The sequence below is a fragment of the Musca vetustissima genome, unplaced genomic scaffold (genome assembly GCF_032173495.1).
Source record: "Musca vetustissima isolate MV318-11 ecotype Yass unplaced genomic scaffold, APGP_CSIRO_Mvet_v1 utg7864, whole genome shotgun sequence".
NCBI lineage: Eukaryota > Metazoa > Arthropoda > Insecta > Diptera > Muscidae > Musca > Musca vetustissima.
Window position 1 is genome coordinate 219,994 of NW_026880792.1, and position 24,469 is coordinate 244,462.

At 31.0% G+C, this 24,469-nt stretch overlaps 1 protein-coding gene across 1 annotated transcript in view; it reads left to right on the forward strand.

Annotated features, from left to right (window-relative positions):
- LOC133326658 (voltage-dependent calcium channel type A subunit alpha-1) overlaps nt 1–24,469 on the forward strand; it is a 186,202-nt gene that overhangs the window by 124,209 nt on the left and 37,524 nt on the right. The window contains exons 20-24 of the mRNA XM_061535282.1: nt 574–756; nt 8,406–8,500; nt 14,358–14,636; nt 19,848–20,050; nt 22,502–22,713. Coding sequence (XP_061391266.1) covers nt 574–756; nt 8,406–8,500; nt 14,358–14,636; nt 19,848–20,050; nt 22,502–22,713 — 972 coding nt within the window. The remainder of the gene's footprint in view (nt 1–573; nt 757–8,405; nt 8,501–14,357; nt 14,637–19,847; nt 20,051–22,501; nt 22,714–24,469) is intronic.

Genomic DNA, 24,469 nt, shown 5'->3' on the forward strand with positions numbered 1-24,469 from the left:
TTATTTTAAACAATTAATGTCTTTTTCTCATTTTGTTCACCAAAAAATAACAATTGACAACAAAAACAAAACTTGTATATCTTGTTCGAACTATTTCTATCTAAATTATTTTTTATTTTTGTGTTATGCCTTAATTAGTCGAAAATAAAACTAGTGTAATAATGAACTGCTGAATCGATTCTAAATTTATATATAATTTTTTTTATATTCTCTTAACAAAAAACCAAAAAACTATTCTTTACCAAAATATAACTAACAGTAAATTTTTGTTTACTTTATGAGTATTAAAAAAAAAATCCCCCTTCTGCCCCACCCAAAGAAAAACGTAAAACAAATAACAAAAATTTTAACTTTTTAACACATTACAAAAAAAAGAACATACACAACACATTACCAATACCAGTAAAAAATCCGGCTAATTATTTCGAATTCTTGTTGTTTCCTTTTCCTTTTTTTCTTCTTCAATCTACATTTTCTATTACATACATATATATTCTATATATAATCCTGTGTGTTACATCTGTCGTATGTAAACGCTATCGTTGTGCGTATATGACCAAAAATATTTTACAGTCGAACTCAATCAACGTTGGCTTCCTGCGTTTATTTCGTGCGGCGCGTCTTATCAAATTGCTTCGTCAAGGATACACGATACGTATTCTCCTGTGGACATTTGTACAATCATTCAAAGCACTTCCATATGTCTGTCTGTTGATAGCCATGTTATTTTTTATCTATGCCATTATTGGTATGCAGGTAAGTTGTCGTTTCAATTGTTTGTTATTACTATTATTAATTAATAATAAATATTTTTGTTTTATACTTTATAAATATTATATATATTAAAAAAAATTATTTGTTTCCATATATTATTTTTTATTAAATGTATATTTTTTATTATAAATATGGAAATCCGTTTGATTAACTATTGATTAAAACAAAAAAATATATTTCCATATTTATAAGAAGTCTTTTATTTTTATTTCAATAATTACTTATGCTTAATTATTTCATATTTCTTTGATTTAATAATATATCTTTATAATTTTAAATATATATTTGGCTAATTGGGCCTTAGCACCCAATTTATAGTGAACATTTAGGGAACCTTCTTTGTTACAAAAAACAGTTTTATGAGGTTATAGTCACAATTTGATCAAAAATTTATTTTGAATAGCAGTTAAAAATAATAGTTTATTTAACATTTAGGGATCTAATTATTTTAAATTAGATATAGTTATAAAATATTTATTATTCGCTAGGAAAATCAATATTTTTTTCTTCACATATTTAGATGAATAGAAAATGAACGAATAACAAGGGAATGGAATTTATTTCGATTTACAAAAGTGCACCAATTTATAAACGTACAATTATTGAGGGAGCATTATTTTTATAGAATAATTAAAAAATGAGGTATTTAGTCTGACATAAATTACAAAATATTTAAATCGCTTAAACTTTACATTATTCGGATAAATCGAAACATTGACCTCTTTTCATACAAAATTCTACATAAATTTATTTCTGGCCTAATAATAACAATTTTATAATATATTATCAAAAAGTTTTATTATTTTTCAAGGTATACTCGCTCATGACTTCGCATACCCTTCTTCTTCGAGCGTTCGAAACAATTGTCGAACACTTTACCACTTCAATATTGTTGTTGTGCATTTTGTGGCGAAAACAAATTTTGACAACGTATTTATTTCTTATTACCTATTTGAAATAGAACATTTGTTCCATAAGCCGATCGGTCCGATCTCTTCCAGTTTGATAGACTGTGTTTCGAAATGTTGTCTTCCACTTTCCATCTTCCCCTTCTGCGTGAACCATCTGTTGGCTCGCTTTTATATGCCTGGGGCATCCTCATCCATTCTCACAACATGACCTAGACAACGCAGTCGCTGCAGCTCGATACTACTGACTATGTCGATGTCCGAGTATAGATGGTACAACTCACGGTTCATTCGACGGCGATATTTACCGTTAACGCAGATCGACCAATACTAGAAATTATATTTCAAACTCCAAGAGCTGCCTCATCTGTTTGCGCAAGTACCCATGCTTCAGATCCATACAACATATTTTGTAGGAATGCCGAACGCAGACATAAGCTCTTTGATGCGGCTTTATAGTAGAATGTGCCGATGTCTTTTTTGGGAGCTTTTTTATTTATTTATCATTAAGACGGGTGCGAACCTTGGCTGGTACAAGGTAATGGTCCGAATCGCTTCTCGGATCGATCGAACGTCTAAAACACTAGATGAATGCCTTCAGCCTATCACAACATGATCATTTTAATTTCTTGTTGCTTGAACGGGAGAAATCCAAGTGGCGTTTTGTATATCGAGATGCTTGAATCTGGTGCTGCTAACTACTATGTTTTTTGCTGCCGCGAAGTCAATCAATCTCATGCCGTTGTCTGGTGTTTCTTCATGGAGGCTGAATACTCTCTTCCGTTTTTTGCATTAAAATCAGCGGTCATATGCTGTTTATAGCCTTCGGAGCATGGGCTTTCGCCCATGAAGACGTGGTCTTTTATTCTCTTGTTAACTATAAATCCACAGCCAATTCATGTCTATTTTCATAGCAGCTATAATACACTGTGCAATCGTCTTATTTACTTACGCCTGTCCATTTCCATCGCATTTCCTGTAAGGCAATAATATCGGCTTTGTACTTCTGAGTACATCCACCAAGGCTAAAAATGCGCATGTTTTGTACAACGTGCGCCCATTCCATGTTCAGATTCGCAGATCGTGGTCCTTTATACGTTTGCAGGGATCGTCAACATTCGGGGGTTTAGGTTTCTTTTTCATAGTTCTCATGGATGAACTCGCGGCCATAATTGAGATGAAAGAGGGGCCAAGATAAAGTCCTCTAGAAACTAAACACATTTCAAGGATTCCGGAACTTAGTGATTTTTACATTTAAATTTGAAAGATTATTTGACGAACAACAATATCCTCTTGGTGCACTTTTTTTAAATGTATATAAACATTTTGGAATTAATATTTCTTTATATTTAAATAAATAATTTGATCTATATTTCACAAATCTTCCCTCGTTATTCATTTATAAAGAAACATATTGTATAGGAATTTTATATATATTAACCAGTATATTTGATTATAAAAATTATTAGTAATTTCTTATTTTCTTCCTCTCTATAAAAAAATAATACAAAACCAACCAAACAAATATATTAATAACGAAACATATATATTTATTATTTATATATGAAAAATCAAACCTTAACACAATCAAAACGCTATATATACGAAAACGTAAAAAAAATCCCTTCAACGAAATGAAATCGTAATACGAAAACCAAAACCGAAAAAACAACTGTTACAAATTTCTAAAGGTTTTCGGCAATATAAAATACGATCCGAGATCTGAGCTAAACCGGCACAATAATTTTCAATCGTTCTCCGGAGGGATCATGCTGCTTTTTCGGTAAAAACCATTGTTGATTTTGAACAAGTATTTGCAAAACAAAGTAATTATTTTTTTAAAAAGTATATTTCGTATTCAGAAAAAAACCAAAACTAATATGAAAAAAACTACATTCCCCCCAAAACCAAAGAAACAAAATTTTAGTTAATGTTGTTCTTTTTTTGTTTTGTTTATGTAGTCACATAACCAACCATACAAAGTTTTTAGTACAACAAACATACAAACGTTGAATTACGAATTGCCAAAATGCAAATACACACAATTGCCACCAACCAAACAAACAAACTACCAACCAACCACTCCACCCACCAAATATCACCACTACTCGTACAACAACAATGAATCAAATTTGATCAATTTGTATACTATACAACATACTATAATCTATATACTATATATATACATATACAACAAAATGTATAATTACCAACTTAAAAAAATCAATATAACGTTACCTTAGATTTTGTTGATGATCTCTATATAAACGATTTCTATATACAATAATAATTATATAATTAACCAATTAAAATGCTACTAATAATAAATTTATCGATAATTTTTAATTATTGAGGGTTCCTTTTGAAAAGTAGTTAGTGATTTGATATTGAATTGAAAAATAAATATTAAAAATACCTATGAAGTATTTCTTTAAATAATAATAATATATTTGTTAAATATTCAGAGTGTTGTTGTTTATTTTTATAATTTTCTTTGAATGCTTCGTTTTTCAGTTTCGTTGGTTTGTTTTATTTGTATTTTCATTCATTCGTTCGTTCTTTCTTTCATTCATTTATGTGCATAAAAGTTAAGAAATTAGTTTATTGTTTAATTATTTGTGCAGCAAAAATGCAATAAAAAAATTAGAAAAAGTGTACATGTAAACAAAACAGTTACGTTTTTATTGATGTTGGATTAAAGTATTGATTCCAAAACCTCCTCCAAATTTTCAAAACAAAAATTACATGAGAATATCACAAATTGAGTAATTTCCCCCCTATCCAATTGTTAACACCCCAACGTTAATATTAGATTAGAAGTAATTATAAAAAATAACACAAAAACAAGGACATTTTTGCTAAGAGAATGTTTAAATGTGAATGTATTTTTTTGTTTTTGTGTAATATAAAAAATAAAATATATAATGATATTATTTTTAATATTTTCCATACTTAAATCAGCTATTTCGCAAACACCACCGCTATCCAAATATGAGTAGTAATAGAAAAGTCATTTACTCATCTAATATTGTTATTACAACGTCGTCTATCGGGCTTATACGGCTAAAACATCCACTCTTCAGTAAGACCTTCAAAAAATATTTTTAAATCATCCACTCTTCAGTTAGACCTTCAAAAATATTTTTTAAACATCCATTCTTCAGTTAGAAGACTATTCACGCATCTGTTAGACCTTTAGGCATTTATTGAAAACAACACCTTTGATATACCTTTAGAAATTTATTAAAAAAAAACATATTTGACAGACCTTTAGAAATTTACCATGCCTATTTTTTTCTTCTAAAATACAACAAATGTATTCTAGAAAATCCACGCCTATTGTAGAACCTCAAACCGATTATCTTTTTTATTTAAAAAATATTCGATAGCATTTCAAAAATATTACATCCGCTAGTCTTTCAAAACTATTAAAAACCAGTGAGCGGAGCAGTATAGTCGGACGGGGTCGACCATATGATACTACACAACTTCCACGAAAAAGTAACTCTGTGTGGTTCTATATTCAGAGCTTGGACAATATTTCGCGATATTTGCACGCTCTTGACCGACTAGAGATCAACAAATATTACTAATATTCAGCCCTTCTAATTACTTGATGTTCGGCTTCTGGCCTATAGATCGACTCGAAAAAAACAAAACAAATTAAGTTTTCGGTCCACTTTATACCAATATTATTATCTGATCATCACTGAAAATTATAGGCGTTGTCCTTGACGATACCTGGATCCTCATGGAAAATTTCAAAGCGATCAGCGCTATATTTGCGACCTCCAGTGTGGTAATGGGTTACTAAATAATATCTGAATAAGTAAGCACCTGTAAATATTTACGTGTAACTCCCACATCTTAGTACATACGACAATATAATTGGTATCAATTTAAAGGTCACCCACTCCTCTTGGATATACTATCAATTTCTCGGGTCTATTTCCTTCAGGGTAAAATATATACGCTATAGAATACAATTTTTGTCATTTTCCACACAAAAGTTAGGGTATATTTGACCCGCTAAATTTTGACCGATCTTTATCAAAGCAGGCCAGCTTATTTTGTGGCCATAATTGCGGGCTCTGGAGCGAACCGATATGAACCGATCTTTTCCAAAAACAATAGTGGTCTTCATTGGCCAGAGCCCATCCTACATGCAAAATTTCGTGAAGATTGGTCCATAACTGTGGCCGGTATCATGTTTACAAATTATAATGGACAGACGGACGGACACATATGTCTAGATCGACTCAGCTATACGAGATATGACGATCGGTAAACTTAAAGTTGGGTCTAGGACCAATATTTCGCGGCGTTACTAACTCTTTATTTTTAAAAAATTCCCATTTCAGTTAGACCTTCAAACAATATTTTTTCAATCCTCCGCCTCAGTCATTAAAAAATACATTTTAAAAAAATCCACGCCGCAGTTAGTCTTCAAGCTCAAAGGTTTGGTCCCAAATCATATCAGGATATTACCTGCTTCCATGCCCGCTTTATATTGTAAGATGTCGTGTCGAGATCAACATACTTTTTTCGGAGGATGATCTCTGTGGCCATGTGGCCAGTTTTGGTTTCCTACCAATTGTGCATTTCGACACAGCATTCTCAACTGAAAAACGTATGTTTGGTATCAACTAGAACGTAATTTTTTCGTATATGCAAAGTGGTGAACTGCCTCTAGATCGATAGGGAAGATACCAGCTGTTACAAGACCGACACCGTTCTGAATGATTAAGTAACACGGAGCGCCGCAGCTATTTGTACAGATAATAAAAAAATAAAATTCCCTCAAAAAGTAACAACATGACGTTTCCGAGACTTTACAGAATAAAGTCTAGAATGATGTGTTTTAAGTTTCGTGAAAATAAGTTCCGGTTTAGATATAGCTCCCATATATATTTTCCTCCGATTTAATATAAATGGTGTACCAAAGTCCCTATATATCTTTCGAATTGCACGAAATTTAGCATATCGCACTGAATTGTGTCTGAAAATCAGTTCAGATTTATATAAAGCTCCTATATATATTTTCTTCCGATTTTATGTAAACTGTGCACTAATGACCTAAAGTTAGTCCGATTAACATACTATTTTATACAATGTACTGAGGTTAATATAAATTAATCTCTGACAAGTTTCGATGAAATCGGTTCAGGTTTACATATAGTTTCCACATATACATTTTCCTCCTACTTAATGTAAATGGTGTACCAAAGTCCCTATACTGAATTAAGTCTAGAATGCTTTATGCTAATTTTCGTGGAAATCGGTTTAGATTTAGATATAGATCCCATATATATTATTTAATGTAAATTGTACCCTTAAGACGCAATGTACTGAATTTATTAGAGACTAATTTCATACAAGTGTCGTTGAAATCGGTACGGATTTAGTTATAGCTCCTATATAGTTTCGTGCGTCTGATTTTATTTAAATGGTTCATCGTGGAGCCTACGACTGTTCCATATACACGAAATGAAATTGTGGACAACGCACTGTGCTGCAGCTCAATTAGGTCCAGAGTTACATACATTCATAATTTTGCTTGGTTTTATACAAATGGTGCACCAACGAATCGAAGTCTCCCCGATTGACCAGGAATTTTTCATAGATTTCAGAATAGTATGCGTACGGGATTCTTGTAATAGGTTCAAATATCTATGTTGATCACACATTTAATTCCATTTCAGAGGTCCTCTAAAGATGGTATGTCTTTTCTATCTACAGGATATTGTACATATGAGCATCCCAAAATGGTGAAGGGTATCATATAGTCGGCCCAGTCCGACTTTGTAACTTTCTTTACTGGTGTTATATAAATTATATCCTGGTTTTAGTAAGGTAAACAGAAGAAGGATATATTCCTCATTCGATTTGACCGAAGATAAGTCATCTCAAAATTAACCTGCAATATCCTAAAACAATGATATTAAGTTTTTTCTGCGAATCGAATGTCTAATTTGTCCTTCTTGGTTCTTTATATACTCTCCAATGGCTTTCATCCCCATAAGAAAATTTTCTCCCCCAGACAATGAGCGAAATTTTATGTCACTGTAAAATTTGCGTAGTTATTGTATGGAAATTATAACAAAAGTTTGATGAACTTGATAAATTTTCAATTCAACATTACTTATTTAACTCTAAGAAATAAAAATAAAAAATTACAATAAATTTAACTTACCAAAATATTTATCACATTCACATATCCTTAGCGTGAAAAAATGTCCTTGACCTTAGATATCCAATATATCCAAATATGTTGAATTTTGTTTAGTAATATTTGCAATTGTTTTTGATTATCTGAAACAAAAGATAACAAAAAAATAAAATGTTATTTATTTAAACGAGTTGTTATTTGTAGTTAAACAAGTTCTTCTTTGTACTTTAAATTTAGAACGCTTTTCTATAATTTCGTTCTGATCATTTACATGAAACACTCCACAACTAATGATATATTTATTTCTATATATTTTTTTATTTTATTGGTATAATTATATAGACTTTTTTGTTCTTTATATTTACTTTTATTAATTTTTTATTTTATTACAAAACATTTATATATCTATATAAGAAGATTTATTATTTTTAATTTCATATTTTTATAAAACTCATTTAATTCACAAAAAACCAAACAAAAAAACTAAAACTTATTTTGACATTCGTAACGCGTGTGTCGCTGTGTGTGTACTGTTGTTATTGTATCGCAAATAGGTATTCGGAAATATCAAACTAGGGACAGTGGAAAATACGATAACTAGGCACAACAACTTCCAATCATTTGTACAAGGTGTTATGCTCCTATTCAGGTATGTAATGCTGTTTTAAACTTAACCAAACAAACAATGAACTAAAAAAAAAAAAAAAAAAAAGAATACAAAAAAACCTAACAACAAAAAACTCTAAAATTATCTACTTTGGAAAATAGTACAAGACAATTAAATGCAAAAACGAAAAATCGAAAATTACAATAATTTGATATAGTTAAATGTTCAATAATCAGAATAAAACGAATATTCATTTTTTCTTATATCCTCTCTATAATAGAAACAAAAAAAAAAGAATTAGAAAGTAAATCTTTTTACAAAGTTAGCTGTTTACTCGACTCTAGATAATCATGAAATATAGGCCTTAGGCTTATATTTCCCTACATGTCATTAGGGTTTATTAGGTGGAAAAAAATAATAAATCAATTATCTGTTTTTATAGACGGTTCACATATACATAGATAATAATTTCGTTACATAAATGTCAGTTTTTCTTACTTTCAACATTTTCAATTTTCAAAATAAAATAAAAATATTTACAAGGAAACTAGTTCTTTGTTAATAGTTTTCATTCAATTTTTTTAATATATAATTTTTTATCATTTTTGTTTTCTCTTTATTTGTCTAAGCTTTATGTTTCAAAAATAAAAATTTTTAATTATTTTTAGCTCTTTCAAAATGAAAAAAAAAATATGAAAACAAAAACTCTACAACAAATGAAAACTACAACTAGAACACTGAAAAACTCACACTTTATAACTCGCCGCATATTCATATAATTATGGTTATGGTTTCATCTTTTTTCTAGTTGATTTGTCATTCTTGAAACAGAAGACTATGTTGAGTTTATTCGTTGATATAAAGCTTGCATTGTTCAATAAGTTACAACTTGTGTTTTAAATATGGTTTATAATATTATTATAACTATTATTCTCAAACAAATATTCTGATTAAAAAATAAAACAAATTAAAAACAAAACAAAACGCTAAGAATTTGCACATACAATTTGTTTAATATATAGTTGTGAAAAAAGCTACATATTATTTTAATTTTTTTAGTTTTAATTTCTATGTTAAATCAATTTAGTTTTGTTGTAATTATACCCCCATTACGTAGAGAAATTAAAATATGTTGCAGTAAAATATTTTATGCATATATATATATAAATATATATATATTAATATTTTTGTTTGTAGATGGTAATTTTTAAAACAACAACAAAAAATATATAAATATTTACTCCAAAAATCTAAAACATTTTTGTATGAAATAATGAAGTGGAATTAAAAATGGACTATTTTGTTACACCCTCCATCATAGGTACATTGATTTTTATTTGAAATAACATTTCAATAAACTAATGAATTGAATCGTGTAGTAGGTTGGGAAAAAATCCATTATATTTATATGGACTTTTTTAACATGCTTCGGAATGTCCAAATTTGTCCAAATATGCACCGGTTTGTTACCATTTTAATGGTAACTTCATAATGCCTCTCTCATAGAAGTCCGGCTCTCAATTAAAAAAAAAAAAAAAAATTAAAAACTCTAGTAGACGATTTTCACAATCCTCCCTAGATACCAATTTCTCACCGTTAAAGAAATTTTGCAATTTGAGAAAAAGTTGATAATCGCTGGGTGCTAAGTCCAGAATGTATGTCGAATGCATTAAAAATTCCCAACCAAGCTCCCGAAGTTTCTGGCGAGTCACTGTAGATGTGTGTGGGTTACCGTTGTTCTGGTGGAACACGACATCTCTCCTATTGGCCAATTCTGGCCGTTTCTGGTCAATTTGGCTGTTACAGTATCGGAACCATAAACACCATTCACAATTTTAGCCGATTGGCGTGCAAAAAACAACTAAATATTTTTTTAGTGCAAAATGTTACCCCTCCAACGAGTATAAATCTGGAATTGTTTTATCGACACTTTACGAAAAATCTATTAGTACAGCCATCTGCCCAAAAAAATAATGAATTTATTTTTCCCCAACTTAATAAATGCAATATTAGCCGGAAGGAATGTCAAATTAAAAAAAATCTTGCAAAACCTATTATCTTATCAGTCTATTTCATATCCGAAGAGAGATCCATTGGTCCACCCATTCTGGTAAAAAAAATCTTGCAAAACCTATTATCTTATCAGTCTAGTTCATATCCGAAGAGGGATCCATTGGTCCACCCATTCTGGTACTTCCCCAATAAATGACTAACATTTTCAATATATATATATATAAATCATTCACCGGGATTTATATATATATATATCAAACACCTTAGCAAAACCCATTATCTTTACCAAGCCTAGTTCAAGTCTGAAGATGGGACATATTGGCCCATCCCTTCTGGTACCCCTCCACAAATCCAATATTAGGCCAATGAAATGTTCGATGTGAACCAAACTTTGCACTATCTATTATACTTACCAAACCTTATCAAGTCCGCAGGTGAGACGCGTAATATTTTATAAACTTAAAATTTAATATTACAATGCGCAATATTTTATAAACTTACAATTTTAATTTGAATCGAATTGAATAACCGAGTTGGTCTACCTTAAATTTTTTTATAAAAGGTATAATAAAACCTGTGAGTACTTCCTAGGAACTCCGCAAACCATAGACTGTGGGTATGTATGAATGTATCTGTCGGCAAGACCGACTGGCACTTTGTTACTGATTTATTATAAAGTTGAAATTTTGCAAGCATTGATTACTTTGAGGTAATATTCCAATTGAGGGCATAAACATGATCTTTCACATAGCCAAGAATTCCAAAATGTCGCATGATCTTGGTGGTCAGTTGATATTACCACGACGAGAAATTACGCGACCGGGAAATGCATGTTACAATAAATCTATATTCGTTCTAGTGGTGTGGCCTGTGGCACCGTTTTGTTGAAACCACACATTATCTAAATGGTAGTCTTCAATAGCATGCAAAAATAATCGGTGACATGTCGTTTTCGAAGAAGTAAGGTCCATTCACAGCGCACCAAACAGGTACGTTTTGTTGATGTAATGGCCTCTCTTCAATTACTTGAGGATTCTCAGAAATGCTCAATGTTGTACATTAATATATCCTCCCAGTGAGAAATATGCTTTATCGCTGAAGAAAACACCCATTACACGTGTCTACGACGTTGTGAATTGACCATAGAATGTCCATAGAAGTACGAGGAATCGACCCTTTTGGGACGAGCTAAACGATGATTAATAGGCTTTACAATATTTCTATACTTTTCAGTCTCTTTAAATTTCTCGCTAACGCAGTTGGACGATTATTTAAATCATAATCGGCTTTTAATGTACGAATGTGGCAGGATCACAAAAAAAGTTTAAAAACAAATGTTGCATTTTTTGACCCATACATTTGATAACCCTGTAATATGAATTTTGATACAATTGTTTGGCATGAGCCGAACAGCTGATTTCAGTTTTAGCGTGAGCTGGACTTTATATGGATGTAAGTCCATTGATCCATGGATCTGAATGACTCTAACACCCGAAAACTACGAGGAACGAGCGAAACGATGATTCATTGGCCTTACAATATTTCTAACCTCTTCAGTCTCTTCAAATGTCTCGCTTTCGTAGTTGGACGATTATTTAAAGCACCATCTGCTCTTAAATCACGACAGTGACAGAATCACTGAAAAAAATATAGTTGTCGAATTCTGATACATTTTATGACCCTGTAATATGGATCGTCTTTGACGATGTTCAACAACTTCTGCGCGAAGTCCATGCGACGTTGTTTTTGCAATTTAGCAATTTAGGAACAGTAGACATGCCAAACGCCACAGTCTTCATTTCAAATGCCCTTGCGCATTTAATTTATTTTTTTACACAAAATTTAATACAACTTCGTTGATCCATTTAAATAGTAAAAATTCAAAGAGTATGGCAAACCTCGGTTAACCTTTTTATCTTCCAAATGGTTGATATTATCAGGCAACTATTAAAACAAAACTTTTTTTAGACCCTCCATAATGATCGTATACCCTCCAAAATGAGATGGACACTCCAAAAATCTAAGTTCAGGGAGTATCTCTTTATGCGGGGGCGTTTTTTTACCATGCGAGAAAATGAAATACAAAATTACAGACATTTATATTGGAAAATTAAGCTATATGTAGTAAAGGACAAATATTCAGAATTTTAAATACAAGACGGCACTCACATTGGATAGAAAATACGCCTCTTTCCATGAAAATACAGAAAATAAGGCGGAACCTTTATAAGATTGATTTTCTGTTACATCTTGGGACTACAGAGCTTCCTCAAATCATTGACATAGGTTAGTTTCGTTTTTTTTTATTCCGGCTTGGTCCTTTTACTGCCATCTATCGTTGCATAAAGCAACCCCTACTTCAATGTTGTGCAAAGCTTGGGGTCCTTGTTTATTTAATATTGTAATTTTCATCGGCGTATTGTAATTTTCATCTTCTGCCATTTATTTTCGTGTTATGCACAATGCATCTCCTTCGGTTAGCTTTGCTTATTATTTTAGCTATGTAGATGATTGCTAGCCTACCCTAGGTGGTGAGACTGCCATCTATCGTTGCCTAGAATCAACATCTCTTTCAAGTTTATGCAGTGGTTGGGGTCCTTGCTTATTTAGTGTTGTTATTTTACTATGGGTGATGCTATCTCTTGTCATTCCTATTAGTGTTATCCTCATATGTTGATCTTGATGGGGATGTTAATTAGTCGATGGACTTCAGATGCATTTCATCAAGTGGGGGATGTAAGCCAGTTTTTACAAATATTCAGAAGCGCTCTAAAATCATGTTTCCTCCCCCGATTCAAACCTGGGAGCCACCAGTTTGAAGTCTTGCACACTACCCACTTCATTACGGCATATTTCTTTAAGTTTTTTTAACCAAAGACGGTCAGGAAATTTATATATATTTGGTAAGTTAATAATAAAAATATTAAATATAATCAAATTAAAAAATAATAAATATTTTACTGCAACATAATTATGAACACAAAATTATCACAAATTGGCAATTTCATTAGCATATTTTTTTAGAAATTAGAATTGGCAATATTAGATTATCATAACGAAAACAAAATATGCATTTCTTAGGTTTTTAATAAAATTAGGCTATTAAATTTTATTTTTGTTTAATTTATTCCTCCCACGGCCCTTTGTTTTCTAGTTTACCACTTCCCAATCTAAAAAAAATTCAAAATTTTAACAAAAACCAAAAATCAAGTACTAATTAATGTTAGTGTGTAAATATAATTAAATATTTTTCAAGTAGATAATTTGAGTTTTGAAAATATTTAACAATTTTAACTATAACAAAGTAATAATAATAACATTAATAACAAATATATAATACCCAAAAAACTACAAACAAACCAACAATTTATAGTATATAGTAATATAAAAAATTGTGTAGTATAAATGAGAAAAAATAACAAATCAATGAAGACACTAACACAATAACAAACATAATTTTGTTAATTTTCTCCATGTAATGGAATGGAAAATTAGACAAAATATATTACACAAAACAAATTGAACACAATTTTCCCACAAAAGAAAAAACAAACAATTTTTCTGAACAACAAACCAAACAAGACATACTCGTTTTTATCCCATTTTATTAGAGTTGAACATACATTTGACATACATTGTTACAAAAAAAAATTTACTACTACTACTCTAGTATTTTGTGAAATTTGACAATTTCTTTTTTCAGTTTATTAGTTTTGTAACTTTTGACATAATATCCTTTATTAACACTAATATACTCTCTCTATATATATTAACCAGAAAAAACACATAGACATACTTTTGATATATCAATAACATATGTATTTTTTTAAACATTTTAAAAAACACATTTTCCCGATGAGATCATACTAATACATTGTCATTTTAGATGTGCAACGGGCGAGGCGTGGCCGAACATTATGCTGGCGTGCCTTAAGGGGAGGCCATGCGATGAAGAAGCCGAAAAGGGTGACGAAACCTGTGGTTCGACATTGGCCTATGCCTATTTTGTATCGTTTATATTCTTCTGTTCATTTCTAATGTTGAATTTATTCGTTGCTGTCATTATGGATAATTTCGATTATCTAACAAGAGATTCCAGTATATTGGGTGCCCATCATTTAGATGAATTTGTTCGGATATGGGCTGAATATGATCCAAATGCGACGTAATTATCAATTTAATATAATTAACTAATTAATTACTTATTCGTCTCTGTGTATATCTATTTGTTAATCATTGTTACAATTGTAGTTATAAATTTATTTTTTGTTGATTTTTATTTTGTTGTTAGCATTCTTTTTTATGTTTATTCATTGCAACGTATTTTTATTAATTTATATGTGTGCGTGTGTTAATTTCATCTGCAATTTTTCACTATCTATATGTGTATGTTGTTTTAATTTGCAAAATGTTGTGTTTTAACAAAAAAAAATATTTTATGTTTGTATTTTTTTTTATTTATTCGTGGTGGATACCTAGATGAGATCACCTATTTCAATATTGAAGGAAGATGGAAAAATACAATGGAAATTGTAGGGCAATTGTCTGGGTTGATTGGGATTAAAGACCCACAGAATTAAAAACACTAATATTCAAATTCAAACTAGAATTTGGCCCTTTTAAATTTCAAAAATCGTCCGGTGCCGTTATATAAGAACCAATATATTAATAAAATGTCACATCATGTCAAAATTCAAGATCTTTCAAACACTAATTTTGGCCTTATGGGTAATATACCAAGATATCATGTTTTTATTAATTTCATTTGATGAATATTAATCTATATTATCCAATACCTATAGATATTGATAAATCAAATCAGCTCATAATATCGGTTTGCAAAATGTTGGACCAAGAACATTAATTACTAGAAGGAATGAAAATCCTTATATATGTCCTTTATTTAGAAAAAAATTAAGTCAGTTTAAGTTCTGATACAAATATTGGTTTTCAAGGAAAGTTTACAAAATATATTATGTTATATATTCTATCATGATTAAGGACACAAATCTACAAACCGAATTAATACCACTTAACAATATTTTTAAAACAAATGAAGCCCAATCATTTAAATATGTCAATATGAGAAGATATTGGCTCAAACCCCTCTCTATTTTTTATTAAAGATATTATTTTGGCCGAATAATTTTATATATAGGTATCCACCAAAAATTGAGAAAATATTCAGATTAAAATGTAAAATTCTTTCAGAACTTAAAATGGGGCTGGACCGTTGTATTTCGACTATATATAAACTTTGACTAATATTAATACGAATACATTTTTCCGCAATGAAATCTTCTATCCTCTGAAAATCTAAATCCCAAATTACAGACTATTTGGCTAAAAAATAGCCAAGGGCCTTTAACAACAATCTGTCGGTACCTCCATGTTGTGTAGATCATTTATCCTTCGAATTAGAGTAGCCATAATAGATTTTCTACACCAGACATGGTCCCCTCTGACTTCAAAGGAACAATATAATCATTGAGGAATAAATTAGATTTATGTCAGACCTTAGCGGTACTTTTTATACCCTCAGATTCATTGCTAAATGTGCTTCACCGACATTTTGCATTTGGACCCCATGTTTCTTTGGACCAAATTCGTTTCATTTTTAACTGAATGCATTTTTTTTACTGCGAAATGTCACTCTTCCAACGAGTATAAATCTGAAATTGTTTGATCGATACTTTACGAGAAATCTATCAGTACAGCCATCTGCCGAAAGAATAATGGATTTCTTTTTCTCTAGCCTAATATGATTTTTTCCTAAGGTTCTATGGACGAAAATTCCAACACAATCTTAAAAGGATGAATTGAATGTCTTATATTATAAAAGACCTTTTCAGAGCTATTCTTTTTTGGACATTTTTTTAGAGAACACAGGTTTTTTCAGACCTAATATATTTTTAGAAGACATTTGGAAAATCCGAATAATCTTTGTAAAGAACTTTAGGGTGATGGTCTGGACGACGCTCAACTCTTGAAAACGCCGTGGAATTGCGTTTTCCTTCTGATATGACATCTTCAGAAAATCTTATCGAGTCTAGCCCTCTCAGAAATATTAATATTAATTGTTGAGTTCTTTAGAATTTTTTGTCTATGGGAAGCTATGAGATGTCCATTAGAAGACCAATCGATATTATTTGGGAGATTGACCATTTAAGTTTGAATCATAAAACTAGATAGTCTGTTATTTTGGGGATATATAATTTACCAAATCCCCTTTCAATACAATTTGGCTATATCGAAGACATACCAGAGATTAATTGTCGATCGAAGGCCCTTTTGATGAAATTTCAGACATTTTTTGAACTTTTCTTTTTAAGAATTCTACAAAATTTTTATAGGAAGATTGTTTTTCTGAATGGTAAGACCTTAAGTTAATTTCCGATTTTTATATTCTTATGTATTCTAACAAATACCGGCCTAAGAAACACTGAGTTTACTACATCAGTTTCCGGTGCTCACAGTAGCACGAAAACGAATGAACCGACCAGCATATATTTAAGTAGGATAATTAAGAAATAAATGAAATTGTATTTAAGGGAAAAATAATTAGCAATTTTCTTTTTTAAAAAGGTAAGCTGTCAAATTAAAATCAGTATTTTTTAAAAGATTTTGAACCTATAAGTTTTGAAAAATATCCCATTTAAATTTCAAGTTATTGTGTCAGCATCAGTCGACTCAAAATTTTCTCGAAGCAGTGTTTTTACGATTGGCGGGCACGATAACCCAAAAACCATTCCAATCGACTCCAAAATTTAATATATTATTCTGGACCTACATAGTTATCGTTAGGTTAAATCCAATGGTGAATATTTTCCCCAATTCTCAGCATGTTTTCACCGAAAATAGGCGATTTTTCCAAAAAAAAACTTTCCTAGATCGTCTATTGTGCTAATTTTCCAGAGAAGTCAATAAGAGTGTAGAAATAGTTACAATTTATGAATATCGGGTATACATCATTTTGAGCATCGTATTTTATGATCCAATATGATTAGAGGTATAATCAAAACTAAAACTTTAAAAATGTAATATATAAAATATAAAAAATGTCGATATTGCTGACACTTACCTTAAGGGGACCCCCCCATTCTCGGGGTCAAAATTTTTGTTGACTTAATTCCAATCTACACTAATTCAAGAATGTCCCTGCAAAATTTCAAGTTAAAATCTCAAGAACTCTGGAAGATATAGCCGATTTATTGTGTCAGCATCAAGTGACGGCTGAAGGGCTTCTCAAACTTTAAACGCGTTTTTCTCTAAACATTTTTTTGCGAATGGCGGGCACGATAACTCAAAAACTAATAACCCAATCGACTTCAAATTTTTACACGTTTCTCTGTGAGTGTATAGCTATCGTATGAACTAGGATAAAGCCAATCGGTGAACATCTTCCTTATTTTTTAACTTGGTTTTTGGTCAAAAATCGGCGATTTTCAAAAAAATATTTTTTCAAACGTCAGCCATTTTGTTAATTTTAGAGCGAGGTCAATTATCCTAGTTCATACGAGAGCCAGACATGTACTCTTTCTAACACCGTTGGAATTTTCGGATTCCGATGTTCCAGTGAGGAGTTATCATGCCCGCCATCAAAAATAAGGACTTTTCTTTGATCACAAAAAACAACAACAAAACAACAACAAAAATTTTTTGTAAAATATTTTTCTTCCTTTTTAAATCTTCAAATACATATGTGCAAAGTTACAAACCTTAACAAGCATTGGTATTCATTTGCCAGCCCAGTTAAAATCTTAAAAATAAAAAATCGAGAATGGGGGGGGGTTCCCTTAAGTGAAATAAGACTGATTTTTTTACTGCTTCCTGATACATATTTGTAATAGTTAACGCAAACACATTGTTGTATTTTTTCTGAAAAAAGAAAAAAAAAATAGTTTTCTACACAGTAGTGTTTGGCCAAAATAGTCAGGCTTAATCCCAGTTTGTTGTTTTTATAAAAAACAACATTTATTAGTTATGGCATTGTCCGCCAAGGGGTAAGGCAGGGAAGACTATAGTTTCGGATCTCGCCACTGATCCTCATCAGTTCCCTTCTACACAGTCAAGAATTTTGTGGTAAAGTTTCTTTAATGAAATACATTTATTTCTATTTTCCATTAAAAGAAGCATACTGACTACTGAATATTTTCTCAATTTTCTTTCATTTTTTATAAATGATCGGTGTTGTTTTAATTGTAGATAGTTGTTGTAAAATATTTCAAAAAAATCTTTGACATTCATTATTTTTTGTTATAATTTTGTTCATACGTAATTTGTGATTATTTGATGTTTTATGTTTTAATTTTCTATTTGGTCAATTTTATCAAACAAATGTTATTATATATTTAAGCTTTTTAACAAAAAAACTCACATTGTTTAAGTTTCGTTATTTAACACAAAATTTAAAAACCAAACAAAAACAATAATTTTTGCAATACACCCAAATGCAAAAACAACTCTAAAAAGCTTAAAGCGTTTATATTAAATGATTATTATTTGATCGTATTTGTTTCATATGCGCAATTGCAATTTGATAAAAAACACATATCTAAAAAACTCCAAACCAAACCAAAACAAACAACAATAACAACGTTCCACAAAAACACAATAACTCTCAAAACAAAAAGGTAACCAAAATTTATTTTATAAATTTCAATGCTAAAATATAAAGCTTACCTTAATATACTTTCAAAACTAAATATCCTCTTTAGTCAAAAGCTAGTTCTCCTTAATAAAAAAACCTAATTTTAGCAATCTCAGAAAAAAAAGAAAATTAGTCTTCAAATAGCTCAGTCATATCTAAAAGCTTCAATAACTTTTTTCCACAAAATATGAAGCTTTTTCTCAAATAATAGAAGAAACATGTTTAGCCATGCCATTTAATTTAAGCACCAAACAAGGCTTAAAGCTAGCTACCATTTATTTAAGCTAAAAACCAATATCACTCTCTTAACTCAACATTACACTTAACTACTTTTTTCCTAAATTTTAAATTTCCTCATATATATTTTTAAAACTAAACATAAAAATCTAAAATTTCGTATTTTAAAATTTATTTCTACGTAAATGTTTCTTAATATAAATTTTAAAAAGAAAATTCTCAATGTTGTTGCTAACGTATATTTATTATATATATGTAATATATGTGTGTATGTGTGTGTCTTTTGTGTATAACTTGTTGCTGAAATGCTAAACAACAACAACATGAGATATATAATTAAGCTTACTTTCAAAATTTTGATTACTGAAATTAATTTCAAAACGTTTTATCTTCACATTCGTTTTATGTGTATATTGGGGGTCTTTCTAACCGTCCGCCGATCGCCTTCACAAAACAAAATCGTTCTTGTCCATTACAATCTGTATAAAGTGGTCGTATACTCTATACGGAAATGTATGACATGTTAAAAAATATGGATCCTCCATTGGGGTTCGGTAACAAATGTCCCAATCGCCTCGCCTTCAAGAAATTAATACGAATGAATATGCCCCTGGATGATGAGATGAGAGTACAGTTTACGACCACACTATTTGCATTGATACGAGAGAATCTTAGTATAAAAATGAGACCGGGTAAGTACAGAAGAACAGTTGATGATTGTAAATAAAATAATAAAATTACCCTACAACACCACAACATGATCCCGTGACATTTCTCATATGTAATAGCACGTATATGAGTTCTACTGTTTCTATTATAATTGTAAAAATGCGAATATTTATAATCAAAAATTGTTGTATTGTTTTTCAAGGTATTCTCAAAACCAATTGTCTAAGCATTTTTTTTACAGGAATCCCTATAATGTTCTTCATAGCAATAAAATGCTATGTCCGTCTCTCTGTGAAATCGCGAGCTCGCATTCTTATATTATAGCTTCCATATTAAGCTCCCGCTCCACTTTTTTGCTACATTTTCCAACCAAGTAAAATTTTTGTAGAGTTTTTTCCCAGAGTGGCTGTAAAGTGCAGTTCTGGATTCCTGGTGAATAATCAAGTTCTTCTCAGAAACTAGCCAAGCTGGCTTGTGACAGAACGTTCGTTCCAAAAGCCGTCAGTCTTGTTCCGAGATATTGTCTTCCTCGATCTTTCCATTGGATTCGTGGCCTTCCCTTTCTGCGTGAACCATCACTTGGCTCGCTTTTATATGCTTTTTGAGCTGGGGCAGCTCGATGCATCTGACCGGTTCCATAGACGGCTATATTCACCGCCGACGCAGATCGGTCCATAGATCTTTCGGAGAATTTTCCTCTAAAACACTCCAAGAGCTGCCTCAACCGTTTTCGAAGGTACCCATGCTTCAGATCAGTGGCATGTGGAGTGTGAGTTTGGTCTGAAAAGAGGTTGTCTTATTCCTAAATTGCTAACTCAGACCATAGTATCATCTATTGGCCAACACTCTTATTCTCCGGATTTCAAAGCTGATGTTAGAAGTTTTGTTTATGACGGTACCAAGGTATATGAAATCAAGGTATGGTCCGACTCTACTGAACGTCTTGTGCGTTGATACCATTAGGTTGGTCTTCTCATCATTTACTGCCCACTTTGGCAGACTCCTTCTCAATTCGTTCAAAGGTGACTGCTCGTAATGTTCGACCCATTATGTTGATGTCGTCGGCGCAGGTGAGTAACATATGCTGTTTGGTATACAGAGTGCCATTTCTGTTCACATTTGCATCTCCTATGACCTTTTCCAGCAGGTTTAACAGGTCACACGACAAACTGTCACCTTGTCTGAACCCTCGTTCGGTATTGAAGGGAAGTCTTTTTCAATTTTAACAGCTGACCTTGGGCCAGCTAAAGTTACGCTGCGTAGCCGTATTAATTTTGCAGGAATGCCGAACCCAGATATGGCTTTAAACACCTCTGAGCGGATTGGGCTGTCGTATGGGGCTTTGTAGTCGACAAATAAGTGGAATGTGTCGATGTGTTGTGGGTCTTCTCCAGTATTTGGCGCAGTGTGATTGGCAAGGTCTGAAGCCGCATTGGTATGGTCCAATAAAGTAATTGACCATTGAACGACTGAAGCCAATATGCGATGGGAAGGATAGGGCACAGGTTCCAATCATTGGGCATGCATTCCTCTATCCAAATTGTACTAATCAATTGATGCATGCTCCAGATCAGCGTCTGACCACCGGTCTTGAATAGTTCAGCTGGCAATCCATCGGCTCCTGCTGCTTTATTGTTCTTCAGCCGATTTATTACTATTCTGACCTCAACTTGGCTAGGTGGTATATATATCTGTATATCTCGATTTAAAATTGAGATGATAGAGGGGCGAAGATAAACCTGGGTTTCGCCATCTTAAAACCAATCAGAGCCGTTGCCTTGTATCTATCATCCCCTACGCCATATCACATACCACGAAAATTTTCTCGTGTTATTCCATTTTTGAGGGGCGAAGTAAACCTGGGTTTCACATGTTAAAACAACACAACTCATGGTAGTATCGACGCCATATCACATACCACGAAAATTTTCTAGAGTTACGTTTTTATTCAAAAAAAAAAACTTTCAAAATAAAACTTAAAAAAAAAAAAAAAATAGAAATGTCCTGCATCCAAACTTTGCACAATGTAATATTTTTACCAAACAAATAAGATTGTACCCTTCAGGTAACTCGTCCATGTTGTGCCAATATTTTCAAAATTTGTATGTAAATCTAATATTAAATAAATGGTGGTTCGGATTTCGATCTACTTATTCTGGTATTTCATATATCATTTAAATCGAATGAAGTATTAGATTTGATGGGTTAATTGGAATTATATGACTTTGTTTTCAGTGTTATAGCCATGTACCCATGATTCGTCACCAGTTATCATATTTATTTATTTTCTTTGAAAGTAGAACGAATTCAATCCTTTGGATATTTGCGATTTTTCATTGTGGTGGTGTAGGTTAATATCATAAAAATAAAAAATAAAGTGTTTCTAGTCTCTTAGTTCAACAATTTCAAAAATATTTGTATTCATTTCATTTTCCAAATAATATTCTATTGTTTTTCCAAAACAAAAATTATAGCTGAAGAAATGGATCAAGCCGATTCGGAACTTAGGGAAACAATAGAAAAAATCTGGCCATTGCAAGCCAAAAAAATGCTGGATCTACTGGTGCCGCCCAATGATCAATTGAACAAGGGCAAAATGACAGTGGGTAAAATCTATACAGGATTATTATTGCTGGAAGCATATCGTTTAAGACGAGATGGCGGCGGCGGCCAAGGTGGAATGCCGGTAAGTTTTTTCATGATCTTTTCTATGCAATTTAAGAACATCTTAAAGATTACTTTTCATAAAATACAAGAAATTAAGAAAGAAAATAAAAAAGAAAATTTATTAAATTTTTATGAAATATTATATATATAAAAAATAATTAAAGAACTATGGTATATATGATAAGGGTATATAAAACAAAAATTGGCTTTAAGTTTGAATCAACAAAAAAATTAATAACTATAAGTTTTCAGGATATTATTATTATTTAAATGTGTTTTGTCAAAATTATGCTTAAGGAAAAACAAAAATTAATTAAATTATTATTTCTATTGTAAATATTTCCATTAGATTTTATTTTTATAAAGCAAAACTATGTGGTAGTATTTTGTAAAAACAACTACAATTTAGGAAAACAATACCTAGCGTTTATTATTGGCACAAACAAAAACAAAAAATCTTAGAGTGATTTTCTTTATTAACATAAAAATGCTCACTGTTTCGTAAATAAAAAAAAAAAGAAAAACAATGTGGAAAACTAACAAAAAAAGTATGAAAACTCATAAGACACGTTGATTATAAATTGATGATTTAACTTGCACCAATACGACCTATTTTTTAATAATATATATTTAAGCAATCGAAAATAGATTTATTTGTAATACATTATTGAAAATCAAAAAACAAATTATCTTATTTTTAAGCGTCTTAAATTCTTTGATATATGTTAATTTGATTTATTTTTAACTTCTTTTCACTTGCTCGTAAAACAAAAAAAATTGTTTCAAAAACTTGGTCATCAAAACTTTTGTTAACAATTCTCTAACAAAAACACCCAAACAAAAAATTTGTGTAAAATCAAATTCAAAAATTATAGCAGAATTGGAAAGAGGTACTTATTACTCTCTTACACCAAAGTTAATATTATTAATGTTTTAAATATTGTTACATCAAATATATATTTAATTTGTTGTTGACAACATATACTCGTTTGTATTCCAATATTAAAAAAAACAAGTTAATTAGTTTATTTTTCCAATATTTGATATTTAATGAATATATATTTACGAGAGTTTAAAAAATATACATATTTAAATTTATTTTATTTATTTTTTTACATATTTAAACATGTTTTAACTATGTAACCCCTTAACATGTACTTTAGAAAAACCTCTGCGATGATCATTTGAAATTGAAAATGAGTCAAATTTTCTTGAAACGCCTCTAAACAAAATCTACAATAGATACAAATTCTGAGAGCGCATTTAAAAAGTTATCTATCCTCGAAGCTTCAAAAAAAAAAAAAAATGGAAAATGATTTTCAGATTAAGTTGAAAATATCATGCGAACACCGTATCAGATTTTTACCACACCTATCAAAGGTCAAAATTGATTCTGCCACATATACAACAGCCAGGCAAGGCATTTTGTGCGCTTTGGAAAGAAAGATTATTACTAGTCCTCCAATACCTCTCGAAATTACATGTTTTGTTGAAGTCCTTGAGCATTTTGAATTGGGTTCACCAATGAAGGATAGTGTCACGAATTTGGATTTGAAGATTCCCTGTCCAGGACTTCATGCTAGCGGAGAGTCATATGTGCAACAACACTCACCAGAGTTAATTTGTGCTAGTGCTCCGTTGGCGCACAAGTCTCTGTACAGGTATTTTGTATCGGGACAGGGATTTTATTTGAATAGTCATTGAATGTATAAATAATAAAAGGTATCAAAGCTCAAGTTGGTGTTATCTGTTTTGTTCAAAAAATATACCCAGGC